General features: G+C 37.6%; 1 protein-coding gene across 5 annotated transcripts in view; it reads left to right on the forward strand.

The window, feature by feature from the left end:
- Nucleotides 1-11,537, forward strand: part of GRIA4 (glutamate ionotropic receptor AMPA type subunit 4) — a 417,768-nt gene extending 406,231 nt beyond the window's left edge. Inside the window, exons 14-16 of one of the 5 annotated variants that reach the window (XM_006761462.2) lie at nucleotides 3,400-3,514; nucleotides 5,753-5,887; nucleotides 10,680-11,537. In XM_006761462.2, coding sequence (XP_006761525.1) covers nucleotides 3,400-3,514; nucleotides 5,753-5,887; nucleotides 10,680-10,844 — 415 coding nt within the window. In that variant the 3' untranslated portion in view covers nucleotides 10,845-11,537. Of the gene's footprint in view, nucleotides 1-3,399; nucleotides 3,515-5,752; nucleotides 6,001-10,679 lie in introns of all 5 variants that reach the window. The other 4 variants (XM_015562434.1, XM_006761463.2, XM_015562433.1 and 1 more) reach the window with 4 other exon arrangements.
- Nucleotides 11,538-18,803: the final 7,266 nt, after the last annotated feature.

Here is an 18,803-nt window from a genome sequence, read left to right on the forward strand (position 1 = left end):
ATCGGTGTTACCTTCCCAATACCGAATCTCGGTAGGAGAAAACTAAGGGGGACCCATGAGAAGCTGTCCCCCACACGAATACGTTCCCAGGAAGAGACAGTTGAGGATTGCAATCAGGGAGAATATGTCCAGCCTTCTACACAGCAGAAAATTATGAAACCTCTGATTTAACTGGGTCATGGAACCAGTATCTGTGGGGGGAAAGAGAATTACCCACTATTTTTTCCTTCAAGGAACTTATGACTTAATATAACCAACAACTGAACCATTAGTCACTGTGGCCACTTCCAGTCACATCCTTTGGCTGCAAAATAATTAGCGTCACCGTTTTGCTGCTCGACATTCCGAGAGCATGAAGTTCTGAGCAGGCACACACATCTTGGGAATAAACCAGCAGGGGACCAATTCAAGAATATCATTGCAATCTCTAAAACTCATTTCCCCCTCTGATTAATCTGGTGTGGTTTAGCCTGAGCACAAACCGTATGCAGAAATTTATGCCAATTCTTAGTGGTTATTTAATCCTGGTTCTAGATGGAAATTTTGGGAAATGCCTATAATCATCCACTAAAACTATTGGTTTTTTTCTGTTTTATACTTTCCTTTCCTTCTATGTATATCAAAATAGGCACACTCATGGATGAGGATGTTCATTTAAAAATCATTTTGTAAACAACAAATATTGTGTCCTTCAGGAATTAAGTTAGATCACATTATACCCAGTTTTTAATTTAGCCCTTTGAAAAATACAGCCCATTCCTGACTTTAAAATAGTTTATACTCATAAATGGCCTAATTCCCTTCACCACGGCCATGGAAACCAATGCAAGAATAAAGGGATTATTATGGAAAATATGAATTCATAAGTAGACGGGAAAAGGTTGTGGTAAAAGAAAAAAAACCACAAAGGGAAGCTAACCCTTGGAGAAGGGATATCCCAGTTATGAATTACTTGCTAAATGCCTTACATTCCACCAGTTGACCGTTAAGTTTGATTAATAGTAAGTATCTTATATTCAAAATCCCAATCTTACCTCTAAAACCAGACTACTGGAGTGAATAGCAGAAGGGACAAAGAGGCAAGGGAAAAATGAAGGGGGTAGGAAAAATTAAGACTTTAAGACAGGAGAGAGATGGCCTAAGGCAGTCTTTATCTTATCCTCAATTTTGCCTTCAACTTTCCCTTTTAGAAGAAATTTGGAAACTGTTCATTTTCTTTCTCTTTTCAGCATTGTCCTCCTCCTCCCGTTGTACCCTATTTAAGAAGTGTAATATGGGGTAATATAATGTACCTACACAGGTTTCAAAAGGCTTTGGCAAGCTGGCCTGGGAATCTCAAATTAAAGGAAAAAGCTTGTTTCGATTCAAAATAATTTGAATGTAGCCACATTATAGAGCACTTACTCTCAGTGGATATCCTGCTAAATACTGTTTTACACAGATCAATGAAACGTGGCTTTTGTTTTCAAGGAGTTCACAATTCACCAACCAACCTGACATGTGGTTTTGTAATAGTCGCTTCATCAAGAGAAGTGAGGGGAAAGTGTGGAGGGGAGTGGGAGATTGTATAGGTAGCCCCTAGGTTGGGGCTAAATTAACCAAGCAACCCAGGTAACCTAACCCTCACCCCACCTCATCCCTCCTCACCCCAAATTCAGCTTTTAGTAGAAAGTGTTAAATCATGCTTATGTTAGGTTTTAATCCAAAAAACAATATTCTAGGAAGGTGGCAAATGCATATTACTTCTTAAATGGAGCAATGAACCTTGTAAGATCTTATAACATTCATACAAAAATTAAATTGTATTCAGAAATCAGATAAACAAAACGAAAGACATATTTTAGAAACATTCTTTGAGAACCAACAGGACAAAACAAATGGGTTTTAGTGTAACTGTGAACCAGAATCCTCAATTAACCAGAAACCCCATTTTCTGAGTCTCCCATTGTTAATGCTTTTAATTGCACAGCTAAGAAGTCAGACTATTACAAATCCGACTCCGCTGCTTCCTAGTTGTGTGAACAGATGAGCTAACCTCTCTGTGCCTTTGTTCCTCACTTGTAAAATGCAGATAATAATAGTAATCAAGTATGGAAAATGCTTTTAACAATGCCTGGTACATAGTAAGTACTCTGCAAATGTTTAGCTATCATTATCATTAGAAATAAATTACCTAGTTTTGTAGATAGGTTTCTGGAATTCATCTCCTGATAACCAGAGAAATGCAGGCTGTGTTTCTCTGAATGCACTCAACATTTCCTTAGAGAGAGGCACTAGATACGGCCAGACAACATGGTTGTGGCAGCCTTAGAAATGTCAAGAAGAGTACAAGTCTCTCTCTGAATGTTTATAAAATGAAAACACACACACACACACACGAACAATAACAAAAGATGCTAGGAGTTACTGCTTCCCATCATTTTTACCCTTTATTTTGTATACACAGAGGTTAACATGGGAATGAAAACAAGAATTCTTAGCTTCCTTGGAACATTGGTGATGACTGACGACTGACCTTGAGGCTCCTTTTAAAACATTTAGTATTGAAGGACTCCGAGATAGTAGAAAAGAAAAGTGGGATTTTACAGTACAGGGAGTTTGTTTATTGAGCAAAATCTTGTTTACCCCCAACCGATCAGGGATTTATTGGTAAGAATTAGTAAAGTACACTATAGTCACTTCCCTTTCTACTTAAAGTAAATTAATGGGGCAGACACAACATGGACGAAAATTGCTTCTGGTGATACTGTGTGAGATAAATACTAAAGTTCAGAAGGAAAACATCAGCGTGGGCTTGTACTTCACAATAATGATTCACATGTCTGTGTTTATCAGAACCTGCATGAGGTGGCCCTAGTAACAACTGAATCGCCCACCTCTTTCAGTTCGGTCCTGGATGAGAGATGGAGGACTCCGTGTAATGATGGACACTGTAGACATCCTTCTACAGCATAAACTAAAATCCCTCTAGCTGATCATAGGCACGTGAGAGATGAAACCAGGCCTAGCTAGCTTCTATTTAAGTCTGCCTTACCTATCACCTGCAGCCGCTTCCATTAATTCTGGAGACAAAAAGGAGCTCTGAATTTTGAAGGACTCCCATATCCGTGCGGGGAAATTAGAAATGCTTAAGAAACCCAACCCAGGCCAATAGTTTTGGATTCACAGTAATTGCATACATGTTATTTAAAAATCCTCCCTAGCAGTATGTGCCTGTTACCTAAAGCGATGGAGCAGGCCCCAGTTTTATGTCTGATTCTAAACCTGGGCCTACGGTACAAGACATAGCGCCTACTGTGGCCTCTGCTCTGTCACTTTGCCATGCGATTCTAATGTAGTTTTACTTGAATAACATAAAATAACATATATAATGTTATTTATGTTATTTTCCACGTGAAGAACTCCTGTAAACCTTGCCGTTTTGAAACTCAGTGAGGCAGGCGTCTTAGACAAGCTGAAAAACAAATGGTGGTACGATAAAGGTGAATGTGGACCCAAGGACTCTGGAAGCAAGGTCAGTCGCTGCAGTTCGGGGCCTCCTCTTGTGTTCACAAAGCAGTAAACGGGAGCAATTGTCTAAAAATTAAAAAAAATATGGACACAGTAAAAACTAAACATTTCTCTCTATGCTGCCTAAATTCGAAGTTAATGTCAAATTTCAGCCACAGGGACAGTCTTTCTAGAAAATTGCAACCTGCTCCCCAAAACTAAGGCTTTTAAGTAAATTTAAATTAACTACAAAAATACATAAGATATTAAAAAACTCCTTAGATTATTCTCAACTTACGTACCACTAATAAAAGTAGTGCTTTTGAGGTTAAGGTTTTTTTATTGTCTTGGAGGCAAAGACCATGAAATATATTATTTCAAGAAGAGATGTTTTCCCAAAACAAACAAACAAAAATGGCAAATTGATTAGTAGTCGTTCAGAAAAAGATTTTAAATATTATATCTTATTCAGAAGTTCAGTCTTTTGTGACTATAATGCCAACCATTCCACTTTAGTTTGAAGAGGCCCTTTTCTATTTTTGTGCTGACAGATCAACAGAGTGAATCTTTCAATTCTATTCCATCAAAATGGTTTAAATAAATCAATGTTTATGGATGATAGCTTCAAGTTCTAAGATCTTTTGTTCATAAATTCCTTTTAAAATATTGCAGGATCCTATCATCCTGATTCTGTTGAAAATAGAAACATTTGTATTTTAATTCCAAAGGGGGAAAAATGTAACAACCTACCAGTGAATCTAATAGAATCTAACAGAATGTAGTAACAGTGCCTGAAAGCCACAGTTGAGGATTCTTAGAATCTTCTTTTATTATTTTCCTATATCTCCTTTTAGAAAGAAAAAAATAGATGATAGATACATGATAGATAGAAGATAGATAGATGATAGAGAATTCTAAGTCTAAACAAGTGACCAGCTTAGAAAGGAGAGCATCAATTAATTTAACAAAGAGACAAAGTAATGTTAATTGATCCCTTTCTAGGGCTTATCCCTAGGTTTTAATCACTTTTGTCTGCCTTTAAACCAGAGTGGAATGAGATAAACTTGGCCAATAATGGAATAGCTATGTCAAGCATAAATGCTTGAGTGATTTTTTTTAAATGGAGTTACCCTAAACTTTTGGTTCAATCAGTTGATATCATGGCTAAGTAGACAGTGTACATAGTACATCTTCGGAATTAAACCATCTCCTTAATAAAATGATTTGCGTCTAAATCACATTTTGCACAAAACATACTGCCGAGAAGATGATGGCCAGAGGGTGTCCTTCAGATAGTCTACCCAAAATACGTTTCAATTAATGTTATGTGTAATGTGCATATTTACAATTTATAAAAAAGTTCTGAATTCTTGTTATAATTTTAATATCTTTCAAGCATATGCTTGACTATATCTGAATTTATTATGTATACTAAGGCTCTGGAGAATAATATGTCTAAAATAGTAATTGATGAAGCATTTTTAAGTGGAAATGGAATCATTTTTAAATCAATAAAAATAGTTATATCAGTTTGCCCATACATAATTTATTTCTCAATTGACCATAGTAATTTGTGTATTTTTAAAAAGTTATCTTTTCAAAAAGTCACCTGTGATATGTATACATATATATATAATTATTCATAAATAGGCAGAATGTAAAAGTTATACTTTCCATATGATTTCCCACAGATGTGACTGAAAAAACAAATAATATGTACCCTAGCACATTATCTGTATATATTTTGTAAAGTAATGATGAACAAATTGTGAAACTGATTGCTTAAAAAAAGCTTAGTTCCTTAATTAGGAAATGTGAAGTAGGATTTATTCAAGAGCTATCTCAAACATTAAAAGTATGTTTTAATGGCAGGAAAACCAAAACCCCTTTTCATGTAACTGTATTTTAAACATGTCATTCTCAAACTTAATAATAAGCCCACTTCTGCCACCCTTTGCAAATATATAAATGCTTATTATGATTAAGTATAGTGGTTTTCATTGCATAGTTAATAATGATACAATGTTTAAGATTTTATGGAATGTAATTATATCCAATTTATTGGTAATCATCATAATTTCACTTCTGAGAGCTATAAGCTTTATTTTTAAATTTGTAAACCTACATCAATGATTTATACATGTAAATAATGTCGGGTTAAAGTAAGCATTTATGCTAATTAGCTGTTTGGATTTCATGTGTTCTTTTACCTTCCAGATGTGCCATTTCCACACTTAACTGAAGTGTGTTTATCCTCCCACAGGACAAGACGAGTGCCTTGAGCCTGAGCAACGTAGCAGGCGTCTTCTACATTCTGGTCGGCGGACTGGGCTTGGCAATGCTGGTGGCTTTGATAGAGTTCTGTTACAAGTCCAGGGCAGAAGCGAAGAGAATGAAGGTGGCAAAGAGTGCACAGACTTTTAACCCAACTTCCTCGCAGAATACCCAGAATTTAGCAACCTATAGAGAAGGTTACAACGTATATGGAACCGAAAGTATTAAAATTTAGGGGTAGGACTTAGGGCCTACTACAGTGAGTGGGTGATGCATCCTGTAAATGCAGTGTTGTGACTGTCTGTCCCGTGGTGGTATTGCTTGCTTCTCATTAGAGCTTTATATTTTCTAAACTTCAGTGCAAAGTGGTTTGGTTTTCTTTGGCTGCAGATGTACTGTTCGAATCTTTATGTTGCCAATAGATATCTGCATTGAGAGGGTCCGAAAGACAAAAACTAACCAGCAGAATTGCTCTGTGAAATGATCCAAACAGTATATTCTACCCAAAATTTGAGAGAAATTGGAAATTAGATCTGGGGTTTCTCTGTACATAGACTAGGCTAATCTTCTCTGGAACAAGTTTTAAAATAGGTGTTTAACAAAATAAGCATAAAACCTAATTCAAATGACCAAAGCTTCGACAGCTGCCAAATAAGGTTTTCTGAGAAAAAATATCTGTAACAGTTCCGAGGCAGAGAGTCAACGCTCAACAAATTTTAGCTCCTATTCTAGTTTGTTTTACACTAGCCATATTGTGTATTTTTAAAGAGTAAAACCTAACTGTTTGCTCATCTGACAGTAGTCCTTGAGCCAGACCTTGAGGCAGGAGTCATCAGGAAATTGAGCACAATTCACATTTATTACATGAAATTCAGCTTTTCTGTTCACAATATCACTAAGGTGAGCAGCCATTTTAGGCAATTTAGCAGTTTCTCCATTAAAGAGATCAGTAATATATATGTTTCTTAGGAGGAACACAGTAAAAGGTAAGAATTGCCATGAGTTATTATGGATTTTTTTATTTCAATTGCTTTTAAGTAAGCCAGTTCAGCCCCACTTACTCATATGCTCTCATCATGCCACAATAAAAAAAATTGTAGGTATTCAATGAAATATAGGAAATGGAGGTCATTTTTAAAGAATCTAAATGCCCACTATGTTTTTCCTCTAATGGTTGCAAGTGGTTTTAAAATAAGATCTAAAAGCCCTTGTTATTGCTCTTCCTAAAATCAGGTCTCTAAAACTCACTTTCTAAAATTATATATAATAGCCAACTGAATAGGCTGCTCATTCTGATTAAAATGATAAATGAGCCTTTAAACCTATAAGAGACATCCCATGCTTGATGTCAAAAACATAATATAATTTTTATAGTAAGATGTATCTGAGCCCTACCAGGTTTAGCTCAGTGAATAGAGCATTGGCCACAGACTAAAGGGTCCTGGGTTCCATTCCAGTCAAGGGCACACACCTTGGTTGCAGACTGGATCCCTGGCCCTGGTCAGAGCGCATGCAGGAGGCAACCAATCAATGTCTCTCACATCCATGTTTCTCTCTCTCTCTCTGGCTCTCCCCCTCCTTTCCACTCTCTCTAAAAAATCAATGGAAAAATATCCTCAGGTGAGGATAACAAAACAAAACAAAAAATGTGTACATCTGAGATTATGCCAGGTAAATGTGCTTGACTTTAAGATTTATTTATTCATATGAAAGCTATTGAAATACTTGTATCTCAATATCTAATTGCTTTTATCTACAATCTGGAAATCAATGACTAGATATAACTACACATGGGTAAGCCCAATTTTGTGGAAAAGAATTAAGAACAAAACCCTCAGTTCACTAAGATCAGAATGTTTTCAGCATGTTTTCTACTAGCAAAACAGCAAGCTAGAATGGTATCAAAAGTCTGGGCCATTATTATTCTTTCATCTTAATATTTGCAGAATTGAGAAGAAATTTTCTCTAACTGAGAAAAAGAATACCTGAAAGTTTTCAGAGCCAATTATTTAGACTTCATTCTGAGATGAATTTTATAACCAGTTTATTAAAACTGAGTTTTCTTTGGCACAGCAAAAGCATTCCAACCATCAGCAAGGTCCAAAGGCAGAGAAGCAAGCAAAGAAAAAAGAATATTAGAAAATTCTAGAGCCAAAGCTGGTTTGGCTCTGGGGATAGAGCATTGGCCTGTGGGCTGTAGGGTTCCAGGTTCAATTTCAGTCAAGGGCATGTATCTCGGTTGCAGCCTTGGACCCCATCCCTGGTTGGGGTGCATGCGGGAGGCAACCAATAGATGTGTCTCTCTCACATGGATGTTTCTCTCTCTTTGTCTCTCACCCTCCTTTACACTCTCTAAATATAAATGGGAAAATATCCTCGGGTGAGCATTAACAAAAAAAGCAAAACGAAAATTCTAGAAAGAAGTACTCATGGGTGCCAATTAATTACAAAGTTCTGGGAAGGTGTTAAAAAGAGATATAAATCCCCAGGTTATGTACATACAATTTACATGTAATAATGTTTTTAGGTCAGAGCCTGGCATTGCAGGTCATCACATGAATAGCCTTTAGAGCTGGGGTTGAACTTTTAAGACAATAAATTTCATGTAAAAATAAAGCATTCATATCCATATGATTTTTCAAAAGACTTAATAGAACTCAGGGTAAATGAAATGATCTGCACTTATAGAGAAGCCTTAAAAGTAAGTTGTTTTTGTTACACTCCCATATTAAATGGCTTTTTCCTTTCAAAAACTCTATTGGCCATAATTATGCAAATATTTGATAATTTAGATAATATTGTCCCAGAATCTCAAAAACACAACCTAAAACCTTCAATATATGGTAGGGTTCAACTTTAAAAGTGACCATTCCTCCAGGAGAATACTTACAATTAAGGTCATAAGCATTAGTCACAACAAACCAACCAGGAGCAGAACATATGGAAATTTTTAAGGAAATTTTTCAGTTTGAGCAGCCTCAGTAGGTTCACACCAAGATGAATAGAAATGACCTTTTATGGAAGAATTGAAAAATATAAATATAGGATGCTGAGAACTAAGAATGCTGAGATGTAAAGAGAAGTTAAGGAGTTGACAACGATTAAGGCATTGACAACTAATACACTTGGTTGAATCAATCTATAGAGAAGGAGGGAGTGCTCACAACTATGTGGAATCTTTCCTGCTTTGGATGTTTTCCAAAGGCAAATGAGAAGGGAAAGAACAAAAATAGATTTTATGGCAAAAGCCTTCTGCAAAAATTCCTTCAAAAAATCACACTGCTTGCCCGACTGGCATGGCTCAGTGGTTGAGCGCTGACCTATGAACCAGGAGTTTACGGTTTGATTGCCTGTCAGGGCACATGCCCCAGTTACGGGCTTGATTCCCAGTATGGGGTGTGCAGGAGGCAGCGATCAATGATTCTATCGTATCGTCGATGTTTTATCTCTCTCTCACTCTCCCTTCCTCTCTGAAATAAAAAATGTATACATATTTTTTAAACACACTGCATTTATTAATTGTATATTAGTATTTCTTTTTCAAAAAAATTAAAATAAAACAAAACTGCTAATTTTTAAAAAATAATTATCTACTAAATATTAAATGTTGAAAGGGAATCTGAAGAAGCAAAATCAGACTTTGGTCTTGGTTTGTTTTAATTTAATGATGATTAGGGTTTCTGTAGAGATTGTATGCTGACCTCTGATTATTAAAATAAGTATTAATTTTTTAGTTGTTCACCAAAGCAGAACTATGATAATGTTCTGATTTTTATAATAAATGTGTCATTACCTAGCAATTTGACTTCAACTTTCTAACATTATAAGGGCCTGATCTCCAAACCTTTTCATCATAACAGTTTTACTCCAGTTACTAATTTCATTATTTAATCAATAATTATTCAAATATTTAAATTTCATGGCAGAATAAATTCAGGATGAAATTGCCTAACAAATAAGGTTAACTTAAATTCACAATATGGAATTGAGATACAATATATGTTATGAGAAAGTTATGATCTCAACCATAACAAATTTAGGGAATATCTTGTTTAGCTTACTTTCCTCTTGAGCTAACATCAAAATTCAGCTCTAGAAAGAATTTAAAGGCAATGAATGAACAGTAAGTAGATTTACATAACCCCACCTGTATCTCCACTGTGTAATGTTACTACCTGCTACCTACTGTGACAGAGAACAAGAACTTAAAGAGGATTCCAGAGACCTGACCCCATAACCTCCATCTGGGAAGCTCCCCAATGATGACCATCAGGATGGACTGAAAGATGCCCTGTGCAGTGTGACCCCTTTGAGCACTTACAGCTTCTTAATGAGCCTTAGCTTCCACGCGAGGCACAGCACGAACTTTATGTCACTAACTGTGCTGTTCTGGGTCATGTCTGTAACTGGTGTGAACGAATGCAGGTGTCTGTGGCTAGGTCTGTGTTCTGAACACGGGAAGACCTGTCATGAACACTCTATGTATATAGTTTGTTTAGACGATTCATCACCATTTTAAGAGTACGATCCTTGCAAAGGACTTTACAAATCCCTGTAAAGACAAAAAGACTCAAAGAATGGCGTAAAATCTTAAAGGAGCTTTGAAGAAGGACTAGGGTGGAGGGTGCAGCAGGTTAAAAGACGTGTCCTCCCCAGGTCTGCTACACAAAACCTCCTTTGGTGGCTTTTGAATGAGATCTGGAACAGGTAGGACCACACACTCTGAGCGGACTCATTCCTCCCCACCGCTGACCTTCTCTCTCTCCTGATGACCAGTGTTCACATGGCCAAAAGAATACGGGAAAAATGCAGATGTCTAGTATTGATACCTTGGTGTGTGCTGTGTCCTAACTTGGGGAAGCAGCAGGCATAGTGTAACACCGCACCTTCTCTCTGTTTCCCTCCCATGCCCCCAGCTGACCTTCTCTGAAGCCATAAGAAACAAGGCCCGATTGTCCATCACGGGGAGCGTGGGGGAAAACGGCCGCGTCCTGACGCCCGACTGCCCGAAGGCCGTCCACGCGGGAACTGCAATCAGACAGAGTTCGGGACTGGCTGTCATTGCATCGGACCTACCATAAAAACCAAAAAAATAATTGAGTGCCTTAATTAAACTGTGTTGGTGGCCGACGGGAATGCAGCCCGGGGAACAGGCCCGCGCGGTCCTGGCTGACCCGACCCTTCGGCTGAGCGCCCCCCGGCGGCGGCAGCAGCAGCAGCAGCAGCGACGTGTGCATGAGCTCAGCTCCGGAACCCAAACTCCGATCTTCTATCAGGAAAACTCACCCCTTAGGTTTTCTCGGGACGTGGGTGGGGGGAGCCGGGACGGGCGTATTAACAGCAACCGATTTCACGCCAGTGGACTTAACAACTAATCAGACTTGCGAGTTAGCGCACCAACTCTGCAGCTCCTGCTCACAAGGGCCGTGGCCTTGGCAGCAAGGGACGAGCTAGTTGTAGAAGTCAACCAACACGCTAACCGGCGCCCGAGCACCCATCTAATCCACCGAAGACTGTCCAGCTGAGAAAACACATCACTAAACTGTGATTTAAAAAAACATCATAAACACACATGTAAATCCTGTGAGAAAAAAACAATTAAAGGAAGTATTTACATTTACTTTGGAGAAAAATACTGAACCATGCTTGCTTTTTAAATGATGTAAATTCAGTAGAGGACAATACGATTCTTTTTTCTAACCATCTTAGGGAACAGTACATTGCAATAATTGATATAAATGCCATCACTGTAATAAACTCTAGAGACTTTTTTTTTTAAATAAAAGTTGTTGGTCATCTTGTTTGCTGTAACCTTCACTTCGTCACACGAATCGGTACCCACAGATTGCATTTGTCTCAATACCCGGAACAAAAGGAAGACGACGTTAACCTAAAATCATCAGTCTGCAATGTAGAACCAAGAGACTAGGGGTCACTCATGGTATCAATATTGTTTATACTCTTGTTCTGTGTACAAAATTGTGGTTTTTGTACCCACCAAAAAGAATAAAACAACAGACATTCTTACAATATCAACAAGGTTTTTTTTCTCTTATCGTTATACAAGTTATTTGAGAAATTTTAAGACTGTAAAGTGTGGGCCATATTGGAAACTATAGCTAGCCCTTCTAATTTTTGCTTACTAAGCTAGCTTCCTTTACAGGTGGTTGCCGCATCAGCAGGTTAATGTCCAAGATGGAGTGTTTGAATTGGGAAATGAATCATTGTCAAAATAGCAACAAACCCTGTAATTGTGTGTTGAAATTTTACTTGACTGTATTTTGCTGCATAAAATAATGTCTCTTTGGGCTTCTCCCCCATTCTCATTATTCCATTTAAATCATTTGAAGGCACTGGTAATAGTTTGTGGTAGACTACACATGAAGACTCAGCCCTTGTTTTCAACCGAAAATTGTGAAGAAAATTATATCCATGTTTATTTACAAATTCACCTTATGTTGTGAATGGATTAACATGGATCCAAAGAAGGTTTGAATCATTTGAAATAATAAATACGTATTATAATACAGATAAACATCACAATACTTAGAGATCACAATACTTGACAGAAAGCACAAGTTAGGATTATTTTGGAAGTCTGGTTTTGGGGGATAAGTTGAGTTTTCATAGGTGGAGAAGGTGCTAAAAGCCTTAGGGATGAACAGTGCCCCAAAGCTGTGCATGGCAATGGCTTAAGGACTGGATGCACCTGAATGGCCTGGAGAGAATACAGGGGTGATATCCTGGAAAAAACGTTGGAAAACATAAAGGATTGATTATCTTGCCTCAGCGCTCAAGATTCCTATCCCCCTTCCAATCTCTGTGCTGCAGTTAGAGCAATTGGTAAAAGTTCAAATTTGTTAACAACACACACACACACACACACCAGTTCCCTCAGGAAAAATTCCAAGCTCTTGAGCAGAGCAAATGAGACCCTTTATGACCTGGTCCTTATGTATCTTTTCATGACTTCTCTCATCCCTACCCAACCTCTCCTTGCTGCAAATGAACCTCAAAGGCAGCACATGGGACACTGTATTTACTACTTCTTCAGTCTGTAACTCTTTCCTATCTCCTCTCTTCCTGACTAACTTGTACTCACCCTTCAGTACTCGAATTTTACCTGCCCTGGGAAGATTTCCATCCACCATCCCCTGCCTACGAGACTGAGTTAGGTGCCCTTTTAATGTTTTCTCCCCATCAATGCACTTACCATACTGCATTGTAATTGCCTGTGTACTTGTCTGTATAACTACTAGACTGTAAGCTCCTTGAGGGCAGGGACTGTGTCTATCTTGTTCACAGTTGTATCCCCAGCACCCAGCACAGTGCCTGGCATATTGTAGGTGCTTAATAAAATATTTGTTGAATGAATGAATTGAATTGAATCTGATTAAGTGGAAACAGAAAGATACTTTCCCTCATTAACAGTCCCTAGAGTGTGTACTAAGTATATGATGAGTCAAAATGAAGGCTGACAGCTGATTTCATGACCTTATCTACTTCCCTGGAAGGAGTAGTCATGAAGAAAGAAAAAGAGAGAGAGACAGACAGAGAGGAAGGAAGGAAGGAAGGAAAGAAGGTAGGAAGGAAGGAAGGAAGGAAGGAAGGCAGGAAGGAAGGAAGGACGGAAGGAAGGACGGGAGGCAGGAGATGAATTTTCTGATCCAATGAGAAGGTATTCCATGTAATTGTACCTAACTGTGGAAAAATTTAGCTAGAAAGATTGTCACAGGCAATTAAATAACCTAAAACAGGGTTTTGCTTTGGTTTTTAGTCATACTTCTAAAGATATCTTTCACTTAAATCTGAGTGAGTTAGTGATGTAAAGTTAAGAAGTTACATTTCTTTTTTTCTTTTTTAAGTATGTTTTTATTGATCTCAGAGAGGAAGGGAGAGGGAGAGAGAGATAGAAACATCAATAGAAACATCAATGATGAGAATCATTGATCGGCTGCCTCCTGCATGCCCACTAATTGGGTATTGAGCCCGAACTCCAGGCATGTGCCCTTGACCAGAATCCAACCCGGGACCCTTTAGTCCCCAGGCCAACTCTCTGTCCACTGAGCCAAACTGGCTAGGGCAAGAAATTACATTTCTTGTAGTTTTATTTCTATATTAGTTATAGTAGTATATGCTTAATTTTCTATAGTTCTTATAAAACAATTTTGCTGAAAACAAAATTTAAATTTGACTTTACTAAAAAAAAGATATCTATCTGGACTCCAATCTGAGGAAATGTTACAAAGCTAGGAAATGTAACTTTAAAACATTTATGTTTAAGTTAAAAACATTTAAGTTGCCGAAACCGGTTTGGCTCGGTGGATGGAGCGTCGGCCTGCAGACTGAAAGGTCCCAGGTTCGATTCCGGTCAAGGGCATGTACCTGGGTTGCGGGCACATCCCCAGTAGGAGATGTGCAGGAGGCAGCTGATCGATGTTTCTCTCTCATCGATGTTTCTAACTCTCTATCTCTCTCCCTTCCTCTCTGTAAAAAATCAATAAAAATATATTTAAAAAAAAAACATTTAAGTTAAAACATTTAGTTCCATAAAGAGCTCAATTGCTAAGCAAACAAGATTACCACCTAGTGCAGAATTTCCTGATGTACTCGGCAAAGCCAATTTTGAAGCTATATCAGCTAGATAAAAGCATATAATGATCACATTTGAAAGATATAAAGAGCCTTCAGGAGAACCATTCTGCCTCATTCAATTCGATAGCTACTAATTGAAAGTGCCAGCCACACTGTTCTTGCACTTGCTGTGGTGTTGGTTCTGGCTACTCCTTGGTCTCCATACCTGTCAACTGATTCCATTTCCCTAAAGCATAGCAGATAGTAGCTGTTCAAGGTATATTTGTCAATGCATAAACACAACTTTATATATTGCCAGTATCAATGAAAAAATGTTCTAATAATTTTTCCAGAGAATAGAATAATGCTAATAGGAATAAGAATAAATTAAAGTAACATCCAGGGGCGTTTCTGAAAAGACAAATCAAAATTGTGCAGATTCATTTTCCTTATTAATATAATGCTGCATGGAAAGTGTTCATGCACACTCATTAAGAGGTTTTCATTTCATATAATCCAGCGGGCTAGAGTACTTAGCATTTGTAAAACCAAATGCAAATGTGATAGGTGGTGTGTTTATATATTTTCTAAACAGCTAGTACCAGTAGTCTTTAAAAAAAAAACTATTCTTTAAGAAACAGTTTTGATAAATTATTATAGAAAAGAGATGAGATTTGGAAATTGTATCTCAAAAAACAACAGAGAACTAAGTTATTTTCCATGAACCAGAAACAACCTGCTTATTTGTTTATCTTGCTTTGATTTAATTTTCTTTGGGGGGAATAGTGGGCAGAGGAATGAGGAAAATTTAAAGTTAAGGGGAAAGGTAACATTAAGAAAGCAGAAAGCTGGGGAAAGGGCCATAGGATTCCCTTGTGTGGCCAAAAGAATTTATAAGAACAGGGAAGTTTAACGTACGATTTCCATTGTTAGGTGTGTAATGTTTGATGTATCCCTCTTCCCAGGGCCTGCATACCTCTGGGCTAAATTTTGCTACATGCCATAAACTGGTATTTGTGGTTGGATAAAAGCAGGGAATTAAGGCAAAAATTTTAAGTCCCATGTTTATGTTGACACTAAGCCAGCAATAACTTCAATAATATGTCTCCTTCTCACAGAAACGCAGAAATCTAGATTGGGACTTGTCCTTACATGGCAAAAAAAAAAAAAAAATTGATTTGACTTTTTTCTAGATCTGAAGCTGATGATAGGTTAAAAGGATATCCAGAATACATAACTGCTTTTAGCCACATGTACTGATTGCAAAGTGTTCCAACAACAAAATAAGCATAAAACATGTCATTATTTAATAACTATAAGATCATCAAGTAAATATTCTGTTAAATTATAATGCCTAAATTACAATGCTTGAGTGAAGGGGTTATTTAGGAGTTTGTAATCTTGTAATTTAAAAAACACAGAGTCTGTTTAAGTAGCAGATTACTGTGATTGCTTCCTCAGATTTCCTACATTTCACCAACACCCCTGAAAGTCCTAAATATTTAGGAATGACTGAAAACTGGGTCAGTAGAAAGTTATTTCTGAAGTTGAATAGTTCTGTAGTCATTGGCAATCAATGACTCAATGTACGATTGAGTGAACTGACTGACCTTGTGAATAAAAGAATGAGTGAATAAAGACCCTCTAAAGAAGTTAGTGAACCCGCCTGGTTGATAGTATGTCCTCAATAAATATTTGTAAAATGAATTTTAAAAATAAAATAAAAAATAAAGAAGTTAGTGATCATTACCTACTTAGAAACTTCTGCCAGCTCTTTGAGCTAATTCCTTGCATAAATGTGAATGTTTTTGATGTGTTTTTTTTTAAAAAAAGAAGGTATTTGCAACAATTTAGGTCATATCTGCCTCCATCTAGAGATTTACCTAATCTCCCTTCAGCCACCTAAAACTGTTGCTGTGTCAAACTTATAAAATGTGGGAATTAATTAATTCCATCCACCTGAGACTTCCTCAGAACCACAGTGCCCAACAATATTCTGTCTTTAACTCTATGCATAACAAAGACTGCCAGCATCATTAATCTAAGGTCTCCACCGACCAGGCCAGATCTTCTGAATCTTTGGGCCTCGGACCTGCACAAGAATTTTTGACACTTTGACTTGAGTGTCACTTGAAACTTTGAACCCTTTAGGCCTCCATCCATATCATTGTTGGTCACACCTCACGTTGAAATCATCCTAATAATCTTTCTCTCTCATCCCACATTCTCCTCCCAATATTTTTCTGCACTTCTTATCTTTCTCCAATGATCTTCCCACTGCTTCCCTCTGTCCCTGATCTTGCCTCCATTCTTCTTACTGACTTCAGTATAAAGTAAGGACATTTCCAACATCATCAACCACTCCAGAGCCTTGCCCAATCTCCAGATGACATCACTCTTCCTGATTATATCAGTTCATATACTATAAATTTAGAAAGGAAAGGAGTGGCATTCCTTACAATTACATCTTTGCCCCATGAATAAAAAAAACCCTCCTCTTTGTAACCGTGCTGTAAAAATGGACTGCCTACTTGTCCATTTGGTTTTCTGACTTCTGTCTAGTTGCTTTATATTTGTAAAGGACTGTGGCATTTGGCTAATTTTTTCTTTACACCCTAAGTTTTATCACCTTCAGCGACTTCAAGGTGAGTGCAGATGCTGTATTTAAGCCCTACTCCTGCAGTTCCTTGATTCCCATTGATCTTAGTCCCTATCTTATTAAGTCCCTCAGACCAGTAGACATGCAGCAGGCCATATTATTTACTTTGTTATCTTACTCCAGATGATGACTGAATTCTATCCTTCCTTTCTTACCCTAATCACTGAAAAGAGTGGCCTTTAATCCCTTATTTAACCCATTTTGTTCCATCACTTCACCAAAATGTCCTTCCCAAAGTCACCATTAACATCTTTCAGCCATATGAACTAAACATTCTCAATATGGAACTAAGCCAATTAATCTTTTCATTCTTTAGTTTTTCCCCTAAGCCTGTTTCTTCCTTCTCAGTCTACTTTATGTTCCTCTTTTTCTTCAACCAAAATTTACGTGTTGATATTACTCAGGATCACCTTGTGCCCCTTTCTATTCTCATAGGACCTATTTCACCTGGTTGATTTCACCATTATTAAATGTCTGCAATCACCTATATACATTATTAACTCAAAAATATCTAACTTCTGCCCTGACTGGTTTGGCTCAGTGGATAGAGTGTCGGCCTGTGGACTGAAAGGTCTCAGGTTCAATTCCGGTCAAGGGCATGTACCTTGGTTGCAGGCAAATCCCCAGTTGGGGGTGTGCAGGAGGCAGCTAATCGATGTTTCTCTCTCATCGATGTTTCTAACTCTCTATCCCTCTCCCTTCCTCTCTGTAAAAAATCAATAAAATATATTTAAAAATCTAACTTCTAATCTAGTCCCATGTATTCAATTTCCTACTGGTCATCTCTTTTTTTTTGTTTTTTTTTTACTTCTCAATTGCCACATGTCAAATTCCTCATTTTTCACTCTACATCTCTACCTCTTCTTGTATTTCATGTCTCAGTGACTGGCACAACCATTTATCCAATCTCCCAAATTAGAAACATGAAAATCATTCTAAAACCCCTTTTCTTCATTATTCTCACAGTCAATGAATCAACATCTTAAATTTCTTTTATCTCCCAAATATTTCTTTACTCTGTTCCATGCTCTTCATCCATATTATGACTGATTTAAGTCAATGGCTCATAATTCCTCACTGTTGTCATAATAGTCTAATGGGTCCTGCTCCTTGCCTCACATACCCCCTTTCAGTCCATTTTCTACATGTCTGCCAGAGTGATTATCCTAAAATACAAATAACTCTCCTGAGTCAGTATATAAATAGTAATTGAAGCCACTGGAACTGCTGAGCATCTAGGTAAAAAGTATAGATCTATAGTTTCCAAAACAGTGTGCCTGAGAATCACCTGAAGAACCTATTTAAAACATAGATTATGGGGCCCCATCCCAGTTTCTGATTAAGTGTGATGGTTAGTTTTGTGTTAACTTGGTTAGGAGTTTAGGAACCTCATAGTTCAGAAGTCTGACATCAAGTTGTCAGCAAGGTTACTTCCTTCTAGAAGCTGAAGGATAATCTGTTCCATGCCTCTCTCCTACCTTCTGGTCATCACTAGCAAGGGCATTCCTTTGATTACAATTGCATTACTCCAATCTGCACCTATCTTCACAAATTCTCCCCTGTGTGCCATTCCCATATCTAAATCTCTCCCTCTCATGAAGACACTAGTCATTGGATTGAGGGTCCACACTGATCCAGTAAGACCTTGATGACATCCATAAATACTATTTCCAACTAACATTACATTCAAGTGCCTACCATTGGAACTCGAACATACCTTTTTAGAACAGAGTTCAACCCACAGCACATGGTTTTGGAGAGTGGAGGGGGACAGACTAAAGAGCCACAATAAGGTTGGCAGGCAGTG

This window comes from Myotis davidii, unplaced genomic scaffold, assembly GCF_000327345.1.
Source record: "Myotis davidii unplaced genomic scaffold, ASM32734v1 scaffold158, whole genome shotgun sequence".
NCBI lineage: Eukaryota > Metazoa > Chordata > Mammalia > Chiroptera > Vespertilionidae > Myotis > Myotis davidii.